The sequence below is a fragment of the Canis lupus genome, chromosome 1, assembly GCF_003254725.2.
Source record: "Canis lupus dingo isolate Sandy chromosome 1, ASM325472v2, whole genome shotgun sequence".
Taxonomy (NCBI): Eukaryota; Metazoa; Chordata; class Mammalia; order Carnivora; family Canidae; genus Canis; species Canis lupus.
This window is the reverse complement of record NC_064243.1, coordinates 94,782,746-94,803,841: the sequence shown is the minus strand read 5'-3', so window position 1 is coordinate 94,803,841 and position 21,096 is coordinate 94,782,746. Positions and strand designations below refer to the sequence as shown.

The window sequence follows — 21,096 nt, the reverse complement described above, 5'->3', positions numbered from 1 at the left end:
ATGTGTAGATAAAATCTCTATTCAGTGAGTAGATTCCTCCCACTTGTACCCTAGTGTGGTGCACATTATTCCGAAAAGCTCATGCCTTCAGTCTCAGAGGCAGGCATCCTGGGGGCTGATCCCTTGCTCCACGGTTTGCTATATAGTTTGGCGAAGAAACTTTCCATATCTGAGCCTCTGTTTTTCTTTCTGTCCATAAAAAAACAGCATGATTAACCCTCACACATAGGGTCATGGTATGGACTTATGGAGATCTTGCCTATGAAAAAAAATCACAATTAGCGTCCTGGACATAGTCGGATCTTAGTACGGGTGAGCCTCTTTTCTTCAGATGGGTGTCTGACTGGTTCAAGCTAGCAAAGGGGCTGATATGTGGTCCTCCTCCAGGCTCCATGACAACCCTGGATGGGAAGTTGCTGTGGGGCCGAGGACAGTGACCATGAGCACCAGGGCAGAGGCAGTGGTGCCCTGGCTGGAGGTCCAGTACCTGCACATTAGGTATTTTCCCCTATGTTTTATGTTCTGTCCACAGAACGAGCCTGAGGCAAAACTGTAAGGCAGGCAAAGAAAGTGTTTTGTCATTTCCCTCCTACCTGCTCATAGATGAGCATTTCCTCCTCCACTCTGTGTGCTCGCTATCAGGTAGGAAGAAGCTCTTCTAGAAAGCAGCACGGCTGCTTCTGTTCCTGTAGAGCCTGACAGAGAGCCTGCCTGCAACTGGGGTTGGCTAAATACTGTTGAATAAATAAATGAGCGAGAACCTAACCTAGAGGAATGTTACAAAGGGGTATTTCCACTTCAGGAGGAGACTTCTCCAGATTGAAAAGCTTTTAAGACTCACAGCAAATCAAAAGTTCAATGCCATGGTGGCTCCTCAGACTCCATGGGAAAGAAGAAGAGGGATATTTTGAAAGACAGTGATCACCTCTGGCATTTTTCAAATCATACATCATAGTTTGCCCAGTGGTTACAAAGTGAATGTTGCTTATGTGTATTGTCCTTTCCTGTAGCTTATCTGCTGTAGGTCCCCGCTCATCTGGCTAAGCCTGTTGTCATTCAGGCGTTAGGCTTAAATCATTAATTCTGCTCTCTTGCTTTTTTTTTTTAGCACTTACATGAATGAATGAGATAAATCTTTGCTTTCACTTATTTATAGAAAAGATTACATATTATGTTAGTATTTCTGAAATGTTGGTAGCCAAGGTCAGTGATAAAACATGGGAAGGTCCAGTCTCCTACACAATGGGGGATTTTCTTCTGAAACTTTGTCTCAGGTCCGTGAAATAATCCAAAAGAGAGGTAATAATAAGTGATTTTGCTTTACGAACCAGACAACAGCAACAAACGCTTGCTTGCACTTCATCCGGTTGGACTGATTGATTCATGTGTAGGCGGGCGTGGTTAAGTTGTCGTGACAAGTAAGTGAGGTGATCTAAGCGAAGTTCTTGGCTCAGGGCTTCATCCATAGGAAGCACACCACAAACATGGAATATCACCATCGTTACCAACTTGTGAATAATTTGGTAATATATTTTCTCCTCTCTTGGATTCTCCTCTCCTGTATACTTCTAAAGCTGGTTCAAAAATGTCAGTCGGGGCACCTGCCTGGCTCAGTAGGTTAGGTGACCAACTCTTGGTTTTGGCTCAGGTCATGATCTCAGGGTCCTGGGAACGATTCTGTCGTCCAGCTCCACATTCAGTGGGAACTCCGCTTGTTCTTCTCCCTCCTCCCTTTGCTCCTCCATTCCTGCTCCTCCCCTGCACACTCTCTCTCTTAAATAAATAAATAAATAAATAAATAAATAAATAAATAAACAAATAAAAAAAATAAAGTCTAGGGCAGCCCAGGTGGCTCAGCAGTTTAGTGCCACCTTCAGCCCGCGGCCTGATCCTGGGGACCTGGGATCGAGTCCCACATCAGGCTCCCTTACATGGAGCCTGCTTCTCCCTCTGCCTGTGTCTCTGACTCTCTTTCTCTATGTGTCTCTCATGAGTAAATAAATAAAATCTTTAAAATAAATAAATAAAGTCTAAAACCCAAAATTTCAGTTAATGTAAATTTCATGAAATTTTGGAAACCAATGGTCTTTTGCTGCCTAGTGGCAAAATATCGTAGAAATTGATTTGGGATGATGCAATACAAAAGCTCCTCTCTATAGAGGGAAAAAGTGATCATGCTGTAGTGTGCACAAACTTGAGGTAGAAATATTATTTGTAGGATTCTGTGTTCAGAATTCCTCAAATCAGGGCACTCTCCCCACTCCCCCAGATGCACCAAGGCATTCATGGTCACTGCAGCATGGTTTGTAACAGTCAAGCATCAACAGCTACCTAGATGTCTATCAGTGTGAGATGGGTAAATCATGTAAAGTCAATACTTAGTTCTCAAATATTTTATGAGAATGCCTTGATATCTAATAAGCAAATGATAATAAGTAAATGATAAAATGATAAGCAGATACCTAGAACTTCCCAAGTGCTGGGCACTGTTCCCCACAGTAAGCTTCTGAAGTGGGTACTATTATCATTTTACAGGCACAAATGGGCTAAGGGAATTGTCCAGGATCTCACAATAAGTGGTTGATGGTGAGGTAAACACATTTACTAAATAACACAAGGAGAATTGGGGTCTAGATGTGCTCTGAGATCTCTCAGATGACCATATCTCACAGGGTTAAGAGCCCAGGCTTTGGGGTCAGACAGCTCTGAGTAAGAATCTGGCTGTGCCACGGGCCAGCTGTCCCCTGGGGCAGATGATTGAGTACCTCTGAACCAGTTTTCAGATCTATGTAAAGAGCAGGCCCAGTTTCATGGGGTCTCATGGGGTTACGGGTGAAGGGAGCCAATGGTGGAGATGCAGGAGGGGAGGTCCTAGTGGGGGGACCCACTCTAAACCCGAGTTGGTGTGGAGATTATTTGAAAGTGAAGGCGTTTGGGAATGAACAGCTGCAGGAGGAAGCCTTCATGCAGCTAATCTGACAAAGCATCGGGTGCTGAGAGGTGAGGCTGCCTGGAGCCCCCTCCGCAGGCAGGCCCGCGCCCAGGAGAGAGACTGAAATAAACTTGCCCCGCATCCCAACTCCGTGGAGTTCCGTGGCACAGAAAAGGAAAGAGCACTCTCACCTGCATAAATAAATATTATCCCAGACTTCCCCATCTCTGATTCATTCTCCCTAAAATCCATTTGTCTTTCCTAAAGGAACTTTTTTGTTCTTTCCTTAGAAGCACTGTCTCCTCCCTCTGTCCTGGCTAAAGGAAGTCTATAAGCCTCCAGGTCAGGAGCTGGCTTCTTGTCTTGTTAACTCCTGTTTATATGAACATGCTTTTTCTCCTGTTAATCTCCCTGGCATCTGCTCATTCCAAGGCCCTTAGTCATTTCATCTGAGAGAGGCAGGGAGTCTTTCCTCCCTGACACTAGCAGGTGCTCAGTGCGTAACATCATCTTCTCCCATGACTCTGAAATCTCAGGATTCTAGTTTCGTCTGCATATTTTAAAAAGTCCAAAATGTACCCTGAGATTATAAATGAGATCATCAAGCATACTGAAATACAGAGGTAAACATTTTGAAATGGAAGCAATCTGGATTATACACAGAACATAATGTAGATTTCTTCCAATTCTGTAAAATTTTCTGTAGGTGGAAATTTGACTGCAGAGACAAACTGTGGAGACAAATTACATGAGTAGGCTATAGCGGAGGAAAACTTATAATCGAGCAAATGTGATATATGGTTAATGAGATGCATGCTTTTTATTATGCCACATGTTGATTAAAAATGAATGGTAAGCAGTACACAAAAAATGACTTGAGTTGATCCTGCTTCTAAGTGATTAAAATGAACATGAGCTCCTGATCTGCCTTCCCAAAGATTGGGGCCAGAATGGACCTTTCCTCCCTGCTTCCCTTTTGGAGGAGAAGCGTGGAGGGGTGCCTCCAGATGACAGGGACTGGGGTCTTGTGGATCCAACATGCTTCCCTGTTGGGGGGAGGGATGAGGAAGGATGAGGCAGTATTTGCTAACATTTTCACCAGTTCCTGGGACATAGGCTGGAGCTTCTCTAGAAGGCCATTAATGATAGGAAGGATTTTATGACAGAGGGGTGGCAGCTGCTGTACCTAAGTCGGGGACCTCATGTCTGCCCTGTCTCTAATCATGGGGATCCCTACTAAAAAATCTGAAGACAAATGACTGGTGGGAAGCAGTAAATGCAGAAGACAATCATAATAAACCATACAGAATGGCTAAATGTTGGCTGGGAGAAAGAGTGGCTTCAGCATAGTAAGCTTTTTTGTATTATTTGACTTCTCTAGCTAAAGCCATCTATATTTATTTCATAAATCTGTATTTATTTTCCATGTCAACAAAGTTTTCTTGCTAGTGAGAACACAGACTACAGTTTGCTTTTTCTTGTCATTTTTTAAATTAAGAAACAATGTAACATGCAGCATTTAAAAATAAAAAATAATTTGTAATCATGCATTAATAAAAGCAAATGAGAGCACAACCTAAAATAACACATCAGTATATTAGGATATATAAATGTTTGCATAGCGGCTTGACTTAAGCAGATTATTTAGTCCTACAGCTTTTCCTACATATTCTCTATGAAGTCTTCAGGGGGATGAACTTTATACTTTCCATGCAGAACTGTGTGAAGCGTCTGAGCTTTAGCTCTATTTTCAACGTTAGCCTGCCTGTTTCTTGGATGCTGGGAGAAGGCAGGAGAGTCCTGCGTCAGGATGGGGCAGTGTGTGGCTGATTTGGTTATTCAGAAAGTCAAACAGGCAGCACATCCTGGCCTTGGTTCTCTGTGACCCTGTGTCACACATGGGCCATGTTGATAGGCCCAGATGGATGCCTGCACACGCCAGGGGTTATGTTATAAGGGCTTAGGAAACCTGAATCTTTTGTGCAGAATCATGCCTCTGCTTCACCTGGAAGAAAAAAAGATTATCTTACAAAGCAGCTTTCTGTATAAATGTCCTTGAAAAACAGGTCAGAATAAAAGATAGTCAGGGCTTCTCTTTGTAAGAGGTGCAGAAATGTGAGAAACCCATGAAGAATTGTCTTACCTCTGCTCTGGCCCCCATGGCCTTTTATCATCCCTAGGAAACAGCGAGGATATGTGGCAAAGGGGCTTACTTTTTATTTATTTCAACTTCCTTTTCAGATATGTATTTCTTTTATCCTATTGTACGCATAGTTCTTGTGTCAGAGTTCATTTTGAACTTGTAGTGACCATAATCATTTTGTTTTGGTTTAACAGTATTGCTAACTCAAATTTTAAAATGCTAAGGAAAGAACTTTTTTTTTTTTTTTTTTTTTTGGTTACTAAAACCACCAAAACTTTAGATAGACAATAGAAAAACAGCTATTTAATCTTGATAGAATTTTTTAAAAATATTTTACTTATTTATTCATGAGAGACACACACATACACAGAGGCAGAGACATAGGCAGAGAGAGAAACAGGCTCCATGCAGGGAGCCCGATATGGGACTCAATCCCGGGACTCCAGGACCATGCCCTAGGCCGAAGGCAGGAACTAAACCGCTGAGCCATCCAGGGATCCCTGATCTTGATACAATTTTAGACTTATTTGGCTAAATCCTATATAAGTTAACATTTCCTTTGAAAGCAGAATTGTGGCTACCACTCAGAAACGACTCTTAATTTTTGTATAAGTGACAGCTAAATCTTGTGATGGTAAGTATGTTTCCCTTATAAACAAAGTGGGGCTAATATCAAAATATCTGATTTGAGAAGAAAATTTTGAATGGAAAAAATTTTCATTCTGCTGCTGCAGGATTGTTTGCTTGTTCCCCTATGTTAAAATGGGCAGTTTTCCTCTTCCTTAAAAGCATTTATTTATTTAAAGTTTATTTATTTAAAGTTTATTTATTTAAAGTTTATTTATTTATTTATTTATTTATTTATTTATTTATTTATATGATCTCTCCACCCCACATGGGGCTCAAACTTGTGAATGTGACATCAAGAATCATACATCCCTCTGAGCCAGCCAGGGGCCCTGGTGGTTAGCATCTTGAAAGAAATTAAAATCCACAGAGAATGGTTTAGAGTATTTATTTAGTAGTTCAGTGGTATTCACTCTTCCTCAGAAATTATTTAAAAGTGGAGTTTTTGTTCAAGATGTCTAAAACTAGTCTGAGGTTTTTTTCCCCCATCCCTGTATTGTGCTGTAATTGACACATACCATTTCCCTGGGCCCTCACATGGTCTTTGCTCTGTGTGCACACTACCCCGGGGCCTCTCTGGGAGTCCAGATTTCCTCTTGTAACAACCCAGTCACACTGGATTAGGACTCACCCTAATGGCCTCATTTTACCTTAATCACCCCTTTATAGACCCTGTCTCCAAGCACAGTCATGTTTTGAAGTATTAGGGGTTCAGGATTTCACCTAGGAATTTGGGAGGGGGACACAATTCAGCCCATCATAGTAAGTGAGATGAATTCTCTACCTAATGAGATACTTTCATGTTGAATTAAATACATCCTGGCATCAATTCGAATCACTGGAACTTCTCGATGAGAAATCTTCTGAAATTTTGTACAAATAACCTGTTTGACATTTCATTATTTTGAACATATACAGGAAACTAACAGGAAAGTGCTATTCTACCAATAATCTGAATTGTTAAAGAATGTCATCAAAACTATGCCTAGAGTCAAGTTTAAATGTTATATTTAATTCTTTTCATTCAGTTGACTTCTTTAATTCCTTCAAGTTGCTCATAGGATAGGCACACTATTAAACACTCATTTAAGGCATTTCTTCTAACACTAGCAATACTTCATTTTATTCTTTTGTGTCACTCTTCAAGTACCAAAAGCTAATTCATTTTTCAAAAAATAAGCTTGTGCCATGTATCAAATCACACATGCTTTTTGTGATGTTCTGGTATTGTTTTCAATAACCATACGCTTTTTAAAATATGATCTTGTTGTTATTGGAAATACTGTTTTTCTGGCTTTTTCTCCACTTTCAACCTCTTTGCCAACATAAATTTGCCTTCCAGATATCTTATAAAATGTATTTCTCCCAATCACTTAGAAAGACTGGAAAGGGAGGAGTATTGAGAAACCCGAACTAGTTTTTCTGCAGAGTCAAGGAAACCTGTCTTCTCTCTTGGGTCCATATTTCAAGAAGATAAAAGCCTACAACGTAATGATGTGTTTTAAAGATCCTTTCTTTCAACAAGATTTTAGTAATGTTTACATTGCTCTTCTTTATACGGCGCATATAACAAAAGCATGTCAATTAGAGCAGCATTTGGGACCCTGTTTCCTCCAGCTGCATTGGCCCTGGGATGTGGGTGATTCCAGGGCCAGGCCTATGGGTTTCTGGATGGTGTAGCTGTGCTTCGAAGTAGGGGAAGGTGGTGGGACACAGAGAGGTGATCGTCTCTTTTTGCTCAGCCACTGGTTTGACTTTGTGACTTGCTTCCACTAAGACCCCATAAGAGAAACCAGGAAATACTGCCTAAGTGCATGCTTTTTCCAACATATTGAGATTTTCATGTCAGAATATATTACATACATACTTATACATATTATGTGCATTAATACATATACACCCAAGAAAATCTTTTCAGTGCACTTCAGGTACATGTTGGCTTGTTTTAGGCAAGAAGAGAGATTATTCACTCACTTCCTAGAACATTGTTGAAGTAAACTTACCTGCACAGGCTAAAACTCTAGTGTTCACCCAGCACAAAGCACCCGGTTAACTGAGGTCTCAAGGGGTGATCCTTCCAGATCATACATTGGACATCCCAATCCATGTTACTGCATGTCCAATTCACTCAATAAAACTAAAGTAGAAAGGGCATACTTCCCTTGTTTTATTTATGTGTAAACGGGACAGTACTTTCTAGCTCCATAAAACATTAAAAATAATTTATAACAAGAGCATTGACTTTAAAGCAACTGAGTACAACTTTTACATGGCCTAACTATAGGAAATCATTTTAGTACATCCTTTCATGGTCTGTGAGCCTCTGGAAATAATAGGGACGAAATATTACTTTGAATAATAACAATAATTATTATTATTCCCCCAGTATTCATGAAGAAGCCAAGACGTGGGGAGATTGAAGCATCTTGTCCAAGATCATCATGGCCCCGTAATTAGCATGGTCAGAATGAGAGCTTGGGGATAGCTGCCCACTCTCTTAATCCCAGCAACATCTTCCCTTCTACCTCAGAGGTCTTAAAATAAAACGAATAGCATGAGTGAATAATGAAGCTCAGATTTCCTAGGGGCTCAGAGTAGAGGCTTAATATTTATTTATTTTTAAAGTCACTGAGACCTGTTTCTATAAGTGGCATCACTCATATTTTGAAATAAGACATTGATATAAAAGTCTTTCTTAGGACACAGATATTTTAGGTCTAAAATGACAAATATGTAAGAGGCATCTTGAAAGATCATCTGTTGACTTTAACACAGAATTGCGGTGACTCACGTTACACTAGGGACCATGGCTCTGAGTGAACCTCCCAAGGATCCTTTCTCATGATTTAGATCCTTACTGGTGTGACTGCTAACTAAACTCAATGCAAGGTTGACAGCTTTTCAGAAATGTCACCTGTTCCTAAAACAAACTATTTTAGAAACATGTATATTGCACATGAGTGGGTCCCAAGCCATAAACTCGACTTACCTTCAGCGCAGCTACCGTGGAAACAGAAAACTTCATCAGACATCGTTTGCTCCTAATAGTGGATGAAACTTTCAATTGTGATGCCATTAAAGTGATTGAAGATTGAGTCCACGTCCAACTGAAGTGTTCCTGATGATTAATAGCAGGGAGGGTTTTTGTTGGTTTGCTTCTTAGTGTTAGGTGAGCCAACAGGCATGCCAGAAAGACAAGCCCGTGAAACTCCTCACACTAACTCATCAAAATTGTAAGACAGTTTTCTCTTGTTCTTAACTTTATGCACAAAAATGCTGGTTTCCCCAGGTGCCAGAGAGATGGGGAAAGAATTTGGATGGAGCCGATTTTGTCCAGGTCCAAGTGGAGGGGAACTCTGTCTGAACGTGGGCAGGGAAGTGCTGAGAAATTGCCAAGGCCTGTGTGCAGTCCCCAGGAAAGCTCCTTCCTGCTCCCATGGGGTCTTCATCCTGTTACTTGTTAGAATAGGGCAAGAGTGGGCCTTTGTTCCTGCCAGTCTGTGTTTGGCCTCTATATCCAAGTCTGTTCTAGAAACACCAAAGGAAATGTAGATGAGGCAAACAATAGATTATACCACCTCTTAAGAGATAGACATTAGCTTAGCAAAAATATATGGGATCATTTCGGTAATGAGCCCCAAAAGTGTGAATGACATACTAGTAGAGAGCTCTCCTATGCCAAAGTCATTTCACTTAATTTCTGTATCTTTAAAGAAATGTATTTTTGATTCATATCCAAAGGGACAATTGATCATTCTACGAAAGACAAAAATACTGTAATTCCTTAAAATGAGAATGAATTAAAATAATCACACAGGTGTACCCACATACATACATACATTCCAAGTATTTGTATATAATTAAGATCATATGTGATGAATGTTTTGTTTTGTTTTGTTTTGTATGAAGATTCTCAGAAGTTGTAAAGAGTGCTTTCCAAATCTCTTCTTTTCATAGGCTGTTAAGACATTATTGCCACTTGAAATATTTCTTAAATAGTATTCTGTCTAAATTCCATTAAAACAGAAATAGAAATTCCTTTTGCTATATGGCATTGTCATCACACAATCTGAAGTACAGTGTTCAGAATTTATATTCAATAAACAAAGTGCTTCAGAAGGAAGTAATGTTATCTGAGGAAAATAAAACAATTTGTTAAAATATCCTTCCTGGGAAATGATTTCGTTACACGGTTTATACGGAGGTTTAAAATTGTTGTCAGTTACACTCAAATAAATATTGACTTCAGTTCTTAAGTTGAATTATAATTTTGGCATCACTGTGACTGTAGGAGCTGATATCCCTCCCTTGATTATTGATCTGCACGTCTTGGATAATGACCCTGAGATAGAAGGCAAGTAACATGATGCAGAGCTTGACAGATGAGCTGCCTCTGCCAAATGCACCCACAATAGTCAAAATGGTGGCCCAGGCTATGGCCACAGTGGCCAACACTCATGGACCACCTACCTCCAGGCAGGTGTGGGAACGTGACTTTTCAGATCCTATGTCACTCAATAGCAGCTCAACCTTTGGAGTTAGGTTTGACCAAGCTGGTCTTGTAGATGAAGGAAGTGTGGCTTGCAGCCCCAAATAACTGTTAAGACCATGTGCCAGAGAGTAGTGCAGCTGATACACCAGGCAGCTCCTGCTCATGCCAGCCTGTGGTTCCTGCAGGAAGGTAGGGATGGAGAGAGCACATGCCCCACATCCCATCTGGCACATAGAAACAGTGGAAAGGGTTGACCCTTGGCATAACAGTTGCTAAACCTTGGAAAAAAGCTGATGTCAGGCAACGATTACACTTTCACTGAGCAAGAGAGAGATGAGTGAGGGCCTCCTGGTTGATGTTTCATTCCCTAGCCAAGAGAAAGTATGTGACTGTCTGAGACTGGCACTGCCATCGCATTTGAGTTTTCTGTATTCTCCGTTCCATCTCTTCATCCCTGCTTGTCATGGCTTACAACCCGGAGTCGTGATTGGCCTTGGTTTGGTCTGGTCTGGTTGTTAAGCCAGATCTGGTGTTTCATGAAGCAGAACAACCAGGCAGGCATCCTTCTTGGCTGAGCTGAGAGCTTTGCTCCTGGGCTGTATGGTACTAACTACAGGTGGATAGGGGAGTCTGTCCTTCCAGGGCAGGTGAGCATAAGAAAAGGTCGACTCTTTGGTTCCCTGATTTTATTAGTGTTATATGAAGGAGTATTATGAGAACATCTTTGACAGTCTGGATGATAAAACTTGGAGAGATCAAAGGGCACAGAACTTGGAGTTTTGACTGTGGGTTCCAGAGAAGTGCTAGCTAGAACTTAGGTCGATTTAGCATTTGACATTAGAGACACATCACAGCTTAGCACCCCTACTGTTTGCTTTCAGAGCATAAACCAATAAGGTTCTTGGGGTTCCAGCAAGGAACCTTATGGGGGCAGCATTTCCTATTAAGATGCTGTGTTGATGGAAAGACTTAGGTTGCTATGGCTTCCCTATAGCATTGGCCATTGGGGAAAATTGATGAGGCATCTGATGAAGAGTCCATGGAATCAATTTTAAGATGGGATTTGAAACTTCAGGAGCAGACTCTAGAATGCTCAGAGCAGAAAGAGCTCTGGTTGAAATCCTGGTCCAGAGGAGGCTAGAGCAGGTTCTGGGGCTCAGGTGACAGGACAGTAAAGCCCAGCCTTCCCGTGGACTTCGGAGGTGCAGAGAAATTGTTTCCACAGGAGTTGTGATCTCTACAGCCTCCTGAATATTGATGAGCGGGCGTTAATGCAAGACCTCAGGGGTGCGGGGAGTAGATCTGCTGATAGGGGACAACTAAACTCATTTCATCTGAAACCCACCCATCCTTTTTTTTTTTTTTTTCTGCATAAAACTGCACAACAGGTTAGTAAACGCAGTCGAAGAGAAACTGCCAGGACAGGGAGGAGAGGGTGCGTGGAAACGCACTTCCTGTGTGTTGGAGTCTGTGCTTTCTTGTAGTTTTTCTTGTATGTGTGCATTACCCTTCAAAACATCCATTAAATCGTTTGTAACATATCAATGATTAATATGTATATATACAGAAGCATCACCCTTTTTAAAAAAAAAGATTGTATGTATTTGTTCATGAGAGACACACTGAGAGAGACAGAGACACAGGCAGAGGGAGAAGCAGGCTCCCTGTGGGGAGACTGAGGCGGAACTCCATCCCAGGACTGTGGGGTAATGACCTGAGCCGAAGACAGGCATCCCGAATCACCCATCTTTAGGTTTTCCTATATGCCGGTGGTTATATTCAAAACAACACCATGAGAAATGAGTCACATATTCCTTATAACAACCTCCTTTGCTTTCATGCTGGCCTTTCTAGCATGAGGCCAGGTTCCTGTGGCTGAGCAAGAGCACCCCTCTGTCCTGTGGTCTCCCGGGTGCTCCTGAAGTGCTGCTACCCTGGGGCACCCTGACCACACACAGTGGCCACTGGGATTGAAATCCGAAGCCTCAGAATCTGGTCCTGGTCATGCTGGATAATAGCTATCCTACCTCTGCAGAGTCTTCTGGCTTTTTTAGACTTTGATTTTGCATTTATACATGAAGGGTTTTGAATGAAAGAACACTGTCTAGGGCCCTTCCAGCTCTCAAATCCCAGAGTCTAGGATTCTTACTGCTCGGGCTGCAAGTTATCACTGTGCTTGATTGCCTTGGGTGTGGGGTTGCGTGTGAGCATCTTAACTGCTTAATGATTAGGGAAATGGTTTAGGGGAAGAGCAACTTTCCAAAAGTCAGCCTTCGAGGGTAGCAGGTTTATAGCCAGCTTAATGGTACCGCTGAAATTTAAATCACCCTGCAAATAAGGAAAACTTAGAACAATGGTGACTAATCCAGGCCCTGAAGAAAGGTTGTCCCATCCCCCTGAGATGCTGGCAGCATTTCTACAAAGCAGGCAGCCGCTTGCATATTAACAAAGTGGAGCATCCGTCCCTGGCTGGCGTGAGAAGTGACGACGTGAACTCCGTGTTCTGCGGTCACATTGATCCCTGTCTCCGTTCTCTCCCAGGGTTTTCCAGGAAACACAAACGCAGACAGTGTGGTGCATTACAGACTCCAGCCTCCCTTCGAAGCCAGGTTCCTGCGCTTCCTCCCCTTGGCCTGGAACCCCAAGGGCAGGATCGGGATGCGGATAGAAGTGTACGGATGTGCATACCGTAAGTGGTGTTACTCCCCCACCGAGGTCCATGACAGAGGGACATGCTCCGAAGGCCACGCTGAAATCTCAGCTTGGCTTTTTTCCAGCCTTTTAAACATCTCTGTATATGAAACTGTTTTTGTTGTTTTGTTTTTAGTTTTTTATTTTTATTTTTTATGGAAAGCCTGGTGTCTTTTATAGTTGAATGTAGAGGTGCACCTGCACTGAGCCTCAGAGTTGTAGATTCCCAGAGGACAGCAGGGTCCCTGTTTTAGAGTGGGCGCTTTGTGACATTAACGACATCCAAATCCAGAACCGTAATTCACGGTGACAGATGCTACTCTTGTCTGACACTGAGGTGACCCTGAGTTGGGGACGCACGTGACAGCAGGTGCTTTTGTTTTTCCCGTACTTCCACGATGACTCCGTGCTTCTCCCATAATCACTGCTTGTGCCCCTACTTCCCTCTGCGTGAACCTTCTTTTGAACATCATTAATGTGTTGTGTCCCCCCTCTTTCCCCCACTGATGAGGAGGGTGACAAGAACCGCAGCCAATGTGAGCATGAACGCAAGCATGAGCGCATTCAACGAAATGTGTGGGGGAATGGACTCTACAGTTGCCATTTTGATGATCCGGAATATACTGGAATTTCTTCCATTAGTACAGAGAGAAAAAAAATTACTTAAAAAAAAAAAAAATCTTCCGGAAAACAGGAGAATGACCCAAAGAGTATGGTGGATGGGAATGTCTTGGGAGGTTGGGTCTTTGGGTCACACTTCATTTCATACCTGCTCAGAGCGTTAGCTTTGCAGAAGAGGGCACCATACACAGAGTACTTAATGTGTCAGACCTGAGGCCTACAGACGTTTTCTCATTCCCCTCTCGCACCAGCCACGGCCCCTTATGGTAGTAAGCTCAGCATGTCAGGGGAGGGAGAATCTTCTCCTTGGAGAAATGTAGATGTTTGCCAGAGCAATTACATACTGGATCTAGGACTTAAAAACTGGGTCTTCTTTTTTTGCCATATTTGGCTCTTGTAACTACTATAGTATCCAGGCTTCCATTTCTTTATGCTCTCCCGTGCCCTATAAGAATTTATCTGACACCTGGTATTTGCAAAGAACGGTGTTAGGGATTGGATGTGGGGGACCCTGCTTAAAATGATTCACTTTCTTTGTCAGGATTTTATGAGAAGTCATAAAATGGTACAAAACAAACGTAAAATATTGGAACACGACCCTGGGGCGTAGGGAGTAGAGCTGTCAGACGGTTTTCCAAGTGAAAGGCCTGGGACGTGAGCCGGGGGGAGTGGGAGGCTTCTGGGAGGGAAGCAGGGACACACACACAGTGGCCACAGGGACTCCCCGCTTCTGTGGGCTTGGGGATCATGAGGGGTGTGGGCGCTGTGGGGCGCAGGGAGAGCTCGCATAGCAACGGTACCATCACCCCTTTGCTAACCCCACAGACGGTGAGACTTCTGGAGGTGAGGCCCATGGTCCCAGAAGCAACCCCATCCAGCTTCGAGGGTCACTTTCGGCCTTGGCTCCATCCGTACTGTTGAGGAGGGGCTCTACCTTCCCTTGGTTTCCAGACCCTGCCTCTGTGCTGGTGTTTCTGTACAGAATACAGCAGAGCTGGTGTTGCAGTGTGGGCCCCCACCCCCACCCCTTTCCATTGGTCATCTCCTTCCATCCTATTGTTTCTGAGGTGCATCAATGTGCACGACTGCCAGGGGCTGGGACATCTGATATTCACTTTCTCTTTGATCCCATAAAATGAGCTTCTCCATTCTCCCATTACTCTGGAAACAACTTCAGGTTTACCGACTTCAAAGCAGAACCTGCCCTTTGATGGAGATTTGCCATTAGCTTGATGTTCTTTGTGAGGAGATATTACTGCAGATCCTTCAGGTAGAGGTCAGACCCAGGGAGACCGAAGCTGTGAGCCTGATGCCTGGAAGGGCCAGTGGGCTGTCCTGCTGTCGTGGGGCCAGTGTGCATCCTAAATCCAGCAAACATGAGCTTTCGGGGACAAGGGGCCCCTAGCATAAAAACATTAGACTGATGATAATCATTGCTACTTGTAAAACTACACAGAGTAATCGTAGGGCCTCTGTATTGTCTTCATTTTTATTATTAATAGGAGTAATTGTTCAAGCGTAGAGCTTTGCACTTTTTAGTTTTGCCAGTAATTGAGTATGATATGGTTTATAGCCCAAAGTGCTAATTATTGTCTTCTTTCTCCCCATTTCTATTTTCACTGCTCTGTTGATATTGAGAAACTGCCCAGATTGCTTATCTTGGCAGATAATGTCTCTTAGATGCAAGTTGTCTTTTTGGTTTCATTTCTTTAAACTCCAATTACAATGACATTCGCTATTGCTATAATCACCATGCATTTTCCCGGCCTGGAGCACACGCGTTCTCTACCTGAAAATCTCTCCCACCCTCAACTTTAAGAGTGGATGTGGAGTGTGTGGGGTCTTCTCAGTCCTTCCTCCCGCCAGCAGCCCCACCTGTCCAGCACCCATCTTCTCAATGGACTTGTTCTAGACTTTGTATTCCACTCTTAAGAGATCTCTGTTTGGGTGTCCTTCACTTTCTCAAATGTTCAATAACTTTTACACACCGTTTGATCAATCCCAAACTGGTATCCTCGACGCAGGTCTCTGAAGCCACAGATACCGATACCAGTCCCAGGTCCACCTTCTTTCCTTTCCCAATTGTTATTCATCGTTTGGGCATCTTCTCTTCCTTCTTCTCTGCCTTCTAGTTTGTCTCCCCATGTTCATGGTCAGTGTCTCCTCAAGTGCTCTCTTGAGCTTGTACCATCATGTGGTCTGTGCTCTCATAATGTAATCTTATGCTTATTAGTGTGTTGATTGTTTGAATAAGAGAAGGGAGAAAGAAGGAGGGCAGGACAGAGGGGAGAAAAGGGGAAGGAAAGGAGTGCATGAATCCTTAGGAATATGGAATATGTAGGCCCAGAATGACCAACACCGTGGGGATCTATCTCCCAGTCATGCACGTAGCACTCTGGTTCTGTGTCAAATCCAGCATTGAAAATAAAATCAGTAAGCAGGGAAGAGGAGAAGGGAATAAAACATGTAATTGGCTGTTTAAAATATTGTGTTTATTTGGGGCACCTGGGTGACTCAGTCAGTTAAGCTCTTGATCTCAGCTCAGGTCTCTATCTCAGGGTCATGAGTTCAAATCCTATGTTGGGCTCTGTGCTGGGCATGGAACTTACTTTAAAAAATTTAAATATTGTGTTTATTTAAAATATATATTGACTATTGCAGCAAAAATTTAGAGGTTTTATTTAGCAACCTCAACACGTGCCTATATTTATATCCCTGCTGTTAACATTCTATTTTATATATAATATATAGTTTGTATGTTTTGGGTTTTTTTTTTTAAAGATTTTATTTATTTGCAAAAGACAGTGCACAAGGAGAGGGGAGAGGCAGACGGAGAGGGAGATGCAGACTCCCCACTGAGCAGGGAGGCCGATTTGGGGCTCAATCCCAGGACCCTGAGATCATGACCTGAGCCAAAGGCAGATGCTTAACCGACTGAGCCACCCAGGCGCCCCTATAGTTTATGTTTATACATAATGAGATATACATATTCATTGATCCATGTAGATTTTGATATTCTTCCTTCCTTTGTATCAGTCCATATTTTCACGTATCATTTTCCTTCCCCCTCTAAGACTTCATTTAATATTTTTTTGCAGCATAGATCTGTGGGTGAGGAATCTTTCACTTTTTGTAGGTCCGAAGAGAGTTGGTATTTTGCCCTCACTTTTGAAAGTTATTTTCAGTCAGTATAGAATTCTAGGGTAACCTTTCTTTGTTCATCACTTTCAAGATGATGCTCTTCTGTTTCCTCACTTGCATCCTCTCCACTGAGAAATCTGCTGCCATCTGTAATTATCTTTCTCTGAATGTGACATGCCTTTTTTTCTCCAGCTGCTTTTAAGATTTTGAATAATTTGTTTCTGGTTTGATTTGGTTTTGTTTTATTCTGTTTCTTGTGTTTGGAGCTCATTGGGCTATTTGGATTTGTGGGCTTATAGTTTTCATTGGCTTTGGAAAGTTGCAGCCATTGTTTCTTCAACTATTTTTTTTCTCAATTTTCCCCTCTTTTCTTTCAGGGACTGACCCAATTATCATTAGAGAAAACATGCATTAAGCTGTTTGATTTTGTTTTGTCACACGACTTCACTGATGTCCTGTTTATTTTCTTAAATTATTTTTTTTCCTCTTTGTTTCATTTAAAAATATTGCTATTGTTGTGTCTTCAAGTTCACTGGCCAATTTTTCTGCAATGTTTAATCTGCCAGTAATCCCATTCAGTGTATTTTTCAACTCAGACATTGTAATTTTCACTTTTTTAAAAGTATCTTTTGTGTATCTACTTGACTTTTTGAACATATGGATGGCAGGTATAACAACTACCTTAATGTCTCTCCTTGCTAATTATATCTGTGTCCGTTCTGTTTTGATTGATTGTTTTCATTGTGCATCATACTTTCCAGCTTCCTTGTATGCCTGGAAATTTTTGAGTAGATGCCAGACATTTTGATTTTACCTTGTTGGATGCTGGACATTTTTACTTTCCCATAGCTTGAGCTTTCATCAAGGATACATTGAATTGAAGGCATTTGATCCTTTTAGGTTTTACTTTTAAAATTTGTTAGCTCATACCAGAGCAGTGTTTGGTCTAGGGTAATTATTCCCACCTCTGCAATTCCCACCAATGGCAGAGACTGGTGAGGTTTCCAGTCTGGATAATACAGTAGGCACTGTTGCCGTGTGCATGCCAGCACTCTTTCCCATTCATCCTTTTAGATGGTTCATTTCCTGGTTTTGATGGGCTTCATCACTCACACACATTGATCAGTACTTTGCTGAATGCTGATCACCAGTGTTCTCATTATTTATCCTTCTTTGCAACATGCTTTGCCTGTGGACTCCAGGTGTTCTGTTCCTACCAGACCTCTGACTGTCTCTTCTTCTCAGGGCATCTGCTGGGCTCTGCCCCAGTTGCTCCTTCCTACTCTGTACCTGGAAATTGTCTCAAGGCAGTGGCCCAAAGTGGTGTTCAGGGATCATCTTGTTTGTCTTTCATCTCTTGGGCATCATGTTGCTTTATGTGCCTCTCCCTTCCACTATTTTTTCTGGCTTCAAGTGAGAGAAAAATCTGGTTATTCTTATCTTGTTCAGGAGCAGAGGTTGTAAATGCAGCTTCCACTCATGGCACTGCCTTTTCTTTGCCCAGTGCTCTAACATAATAGTGTAGCCAACACCCATATTTCAGGTACTGTTGTACACACTGTCTAGATGTTGAGTTGTTTAATACTCCATATCAGTGCTTCATCGGAAAGGCCTCTTCATCCTCTACAGATGAGGAAATGGGTACAGACAGGTTAAGGTTTTCTGCAATAGAATCAGGATTTGGACTCTCACAGGGCAACTCCAGCCTTTTCTCTGAGCTACTGCTCTGTGTTGTTCTGAAAGGCTGTTTGTGGGACCAGACCCAGAGGCTATTAGTCTATCAGCAGAAATTTAGTTTCGCTACTGGTAAAAATGGATTTCCTTCCCTAAATGGCTAGTATGTGTGGGCCCTTTTTTAAATAATAATGTTAGTGATAGTCGTCAAAATATAACCTCAGTTAATAAAACTAATAATTATAAGTTAAAATCATGTGATTTTGGAAAAGCACTTCCTATTTTCAATTAAGTATCACGTTTTCTATTTTGGAATGTAAGTTATGTTCTCTTAAGATAGGGAAAACTATTGCTTCACATTTTAATTCATAATAAGTGACCTCTACTTCAAGTACCCCAATTATTTAATTAATTGAATTACATACAAAGACCTTTGTCATGAAGCCTTCTTGTAAAAGTTAAGTGTGCTACTAAGTGGTAATTTAATGTATTATTTTGGTGTTTTTATTCAAATAAATATTAGATTGGATTATTTGTATTAATTAGGGACATTTAAAATTATATTATATTTATATACAAATATATAAAATTATGTTTAATTAATATTTATATATATTATATACACATATATAATACATATATACAATAAAGATTTAACCTTAATGGACTGATAACAAGGCCACCTTAGCATCACCAGTGAACTCTAAGACTTGGAAAGTTGGCTTCTCTAGATGGGTCTGTAACCAGTGGCATGAAGGTCAGGGGAGCCTCTACGTAGTGGAAATTGCACTCCAGGGGACCTATCTGGGTGGGGTTGCGCCCATCCACACACACTTGGAGAGTTAGCTCCTGCTAACTCACTGAGCTAAGTATCGTCTGTCCCACAATATGATGTTTTGATGTTTTGGTTTAATTTAGAAAAACCTATTGCCTCTAAAAATTGTGTTTGAGTGATATATGTTTAAAATGGTATTTTATATTTACTGACTTGTCAGTTTGTTTTCAAATATTCAGATTGATTTATGAATGTTTGTAAGTAAACAACATTTTATAGAATGGATTCTCTTTGATGAGGCCTATAATTGAGTTTCTAATCTAATTCTTCCTGTTGTAAATCATCTTTGTGATAATGTGTGCTCTTACGTATCATGTGGGCTTCACAGAGAGACTTCTTGATCAAAAGTATAGCCTATTGTTCGAACCATCTTGGCCACTTTATGGTGCCTATCTGTAAATCGCATGTGACAAGTACTCTGTGATTGGTAAGGTCTTAAATCCTTTCTTTCCAGATCCTTCCCAGAGAAGAACCCCCTTGCTCTTATTTCCTCCATCCTGACTGTGAGCTTCCTTGTTGCTAGTCTAGTTTCCTTAGCAACTCACAGTAGGACTAGGATATTCCTGGTGAAATGCATCCTTTCATGAGAGCAGAAGTGAGAAAGTGAGAGTAATCACGTCAGCTCTGGGAGGGCCAGGCCATGTCTATCCTCTTGGGTTTCATCTCAGCATCAGCATGGCATGTGGCACCTAGTAGGTACTACGTCCGTATTAAATGAAAATGGAGCTATACTTGGGGAAGGAATGGAAATTAAGGGGGGAGAGAAAATCAGGAGCAAATGGTCTTTTTTTAAAGATTTTATTTATTCATGAGAGACACAGAGAGAGTCAGAGACACAGACAGGGAAAAACAGACTCCCTGTGGGGAACCCAACATGGGACTCAATCCCAGGACCCTGGGATCATGACCTGAGCCGAAGGCAGATGCCCAACCACTGAGCCATCCAGGTGCCCCAGAAATGGTCCTTTGATAACAAACTGTATTTGCCAAAGCAAAATCCCTGCCAAAGTGGAATCTAAAGCTACGGAAGACTATCAATGTAAAACCAATCTTTTTGGTGTCCATCCGAAGATGAATGGATAAAGAAGAGGTGGTCTATGTATACAATGGAATATTCCTCAGCCATTAGAAACGACAAATACCCACCATTTCCTTCGACGTGGATGGAACTGGAGGGTATTAAGCTGAGTGAAATAAGTCAATCGGAGAAGGACAAACATTATATGGTCTCATTCATTTGGGGAATATAAGAATTAGTGTAAGGGAATAAAGGGAGAGAAAAATGAGTGAAAATATCAGTGAGGGTGACAAAACATGAGAGACACCTAACTCTGGGAAACAAACAAGGGGTAATGGAAAGGGAGGTGGGTGGGGGGTTAGGGTGACTGGGTGATGGGCATTGAGGGGTGTACTTGGCAAGATGAGCACTGGGTGTTATGCTATATGTTGGCAAATTGAACTCCAATAAAAAAATAAAAAAAAACAATCTTTTCTATTACTACACAGGAGCCAAAATATTTACCTATTATTTTTACCTCATAAACATATATTCCAGAATAGCCACAAATGAAGTGTATTGAATTATGCAACAGGTGACCAATGAAAATAATTAAATTTGGGATTTCCCATCTAAAATAGGGTTTTTAATTTTTAAATCAAAGAAGTATCACAACTTGTCCAGCCGTGAGCTGGTTCTTATCCCTGCTACCTGTAAGCAGTCAGGAATCCCGCACAGAGAGCATCACTGGTTGATTCTACAGAGTGCAGGATGACACATGTCTGTAAAGGACCAGGTAGCACACATCTTAGGATTTGTGGGCACCTGTGCTCACTGCCACTATTGTTTTTTTATTTTATTTTGTTTTTTTGTTTTTTTATGAACCTTTAAAAATGAGCTCGTGGGGCTAGACAGGCTACAGAGTGGGTCATTTCAGAGGAAG

At 41.7% G+C, this 21,096-nt stretch overlaps 1 protein-coding gene across 2 annotated transcripts in view; it reads left to right on the top strand.

Annotated features, from left to right (window-relative positions):
* Positions 1-21,096, top strand: part of LOC112644832 (contactin-associated protein-like 3) — a 197,621-nt gene that overhangs the window by 80,347 nt on the left and 96,178 nt on the right. For both annotated transcript variants that reach the window (XM_035709076.2, XM_049092996.1), the window contains exon 4: positions 12,736-12,883. In XM_035709076.2, coding sequence (XP_035564969.2) covers positions 12,736-12,883 — 148 coding nt within the window. The remainder of the gene's footprint in view (positions 1-12,735; positions 12,884-21,096) is intronic.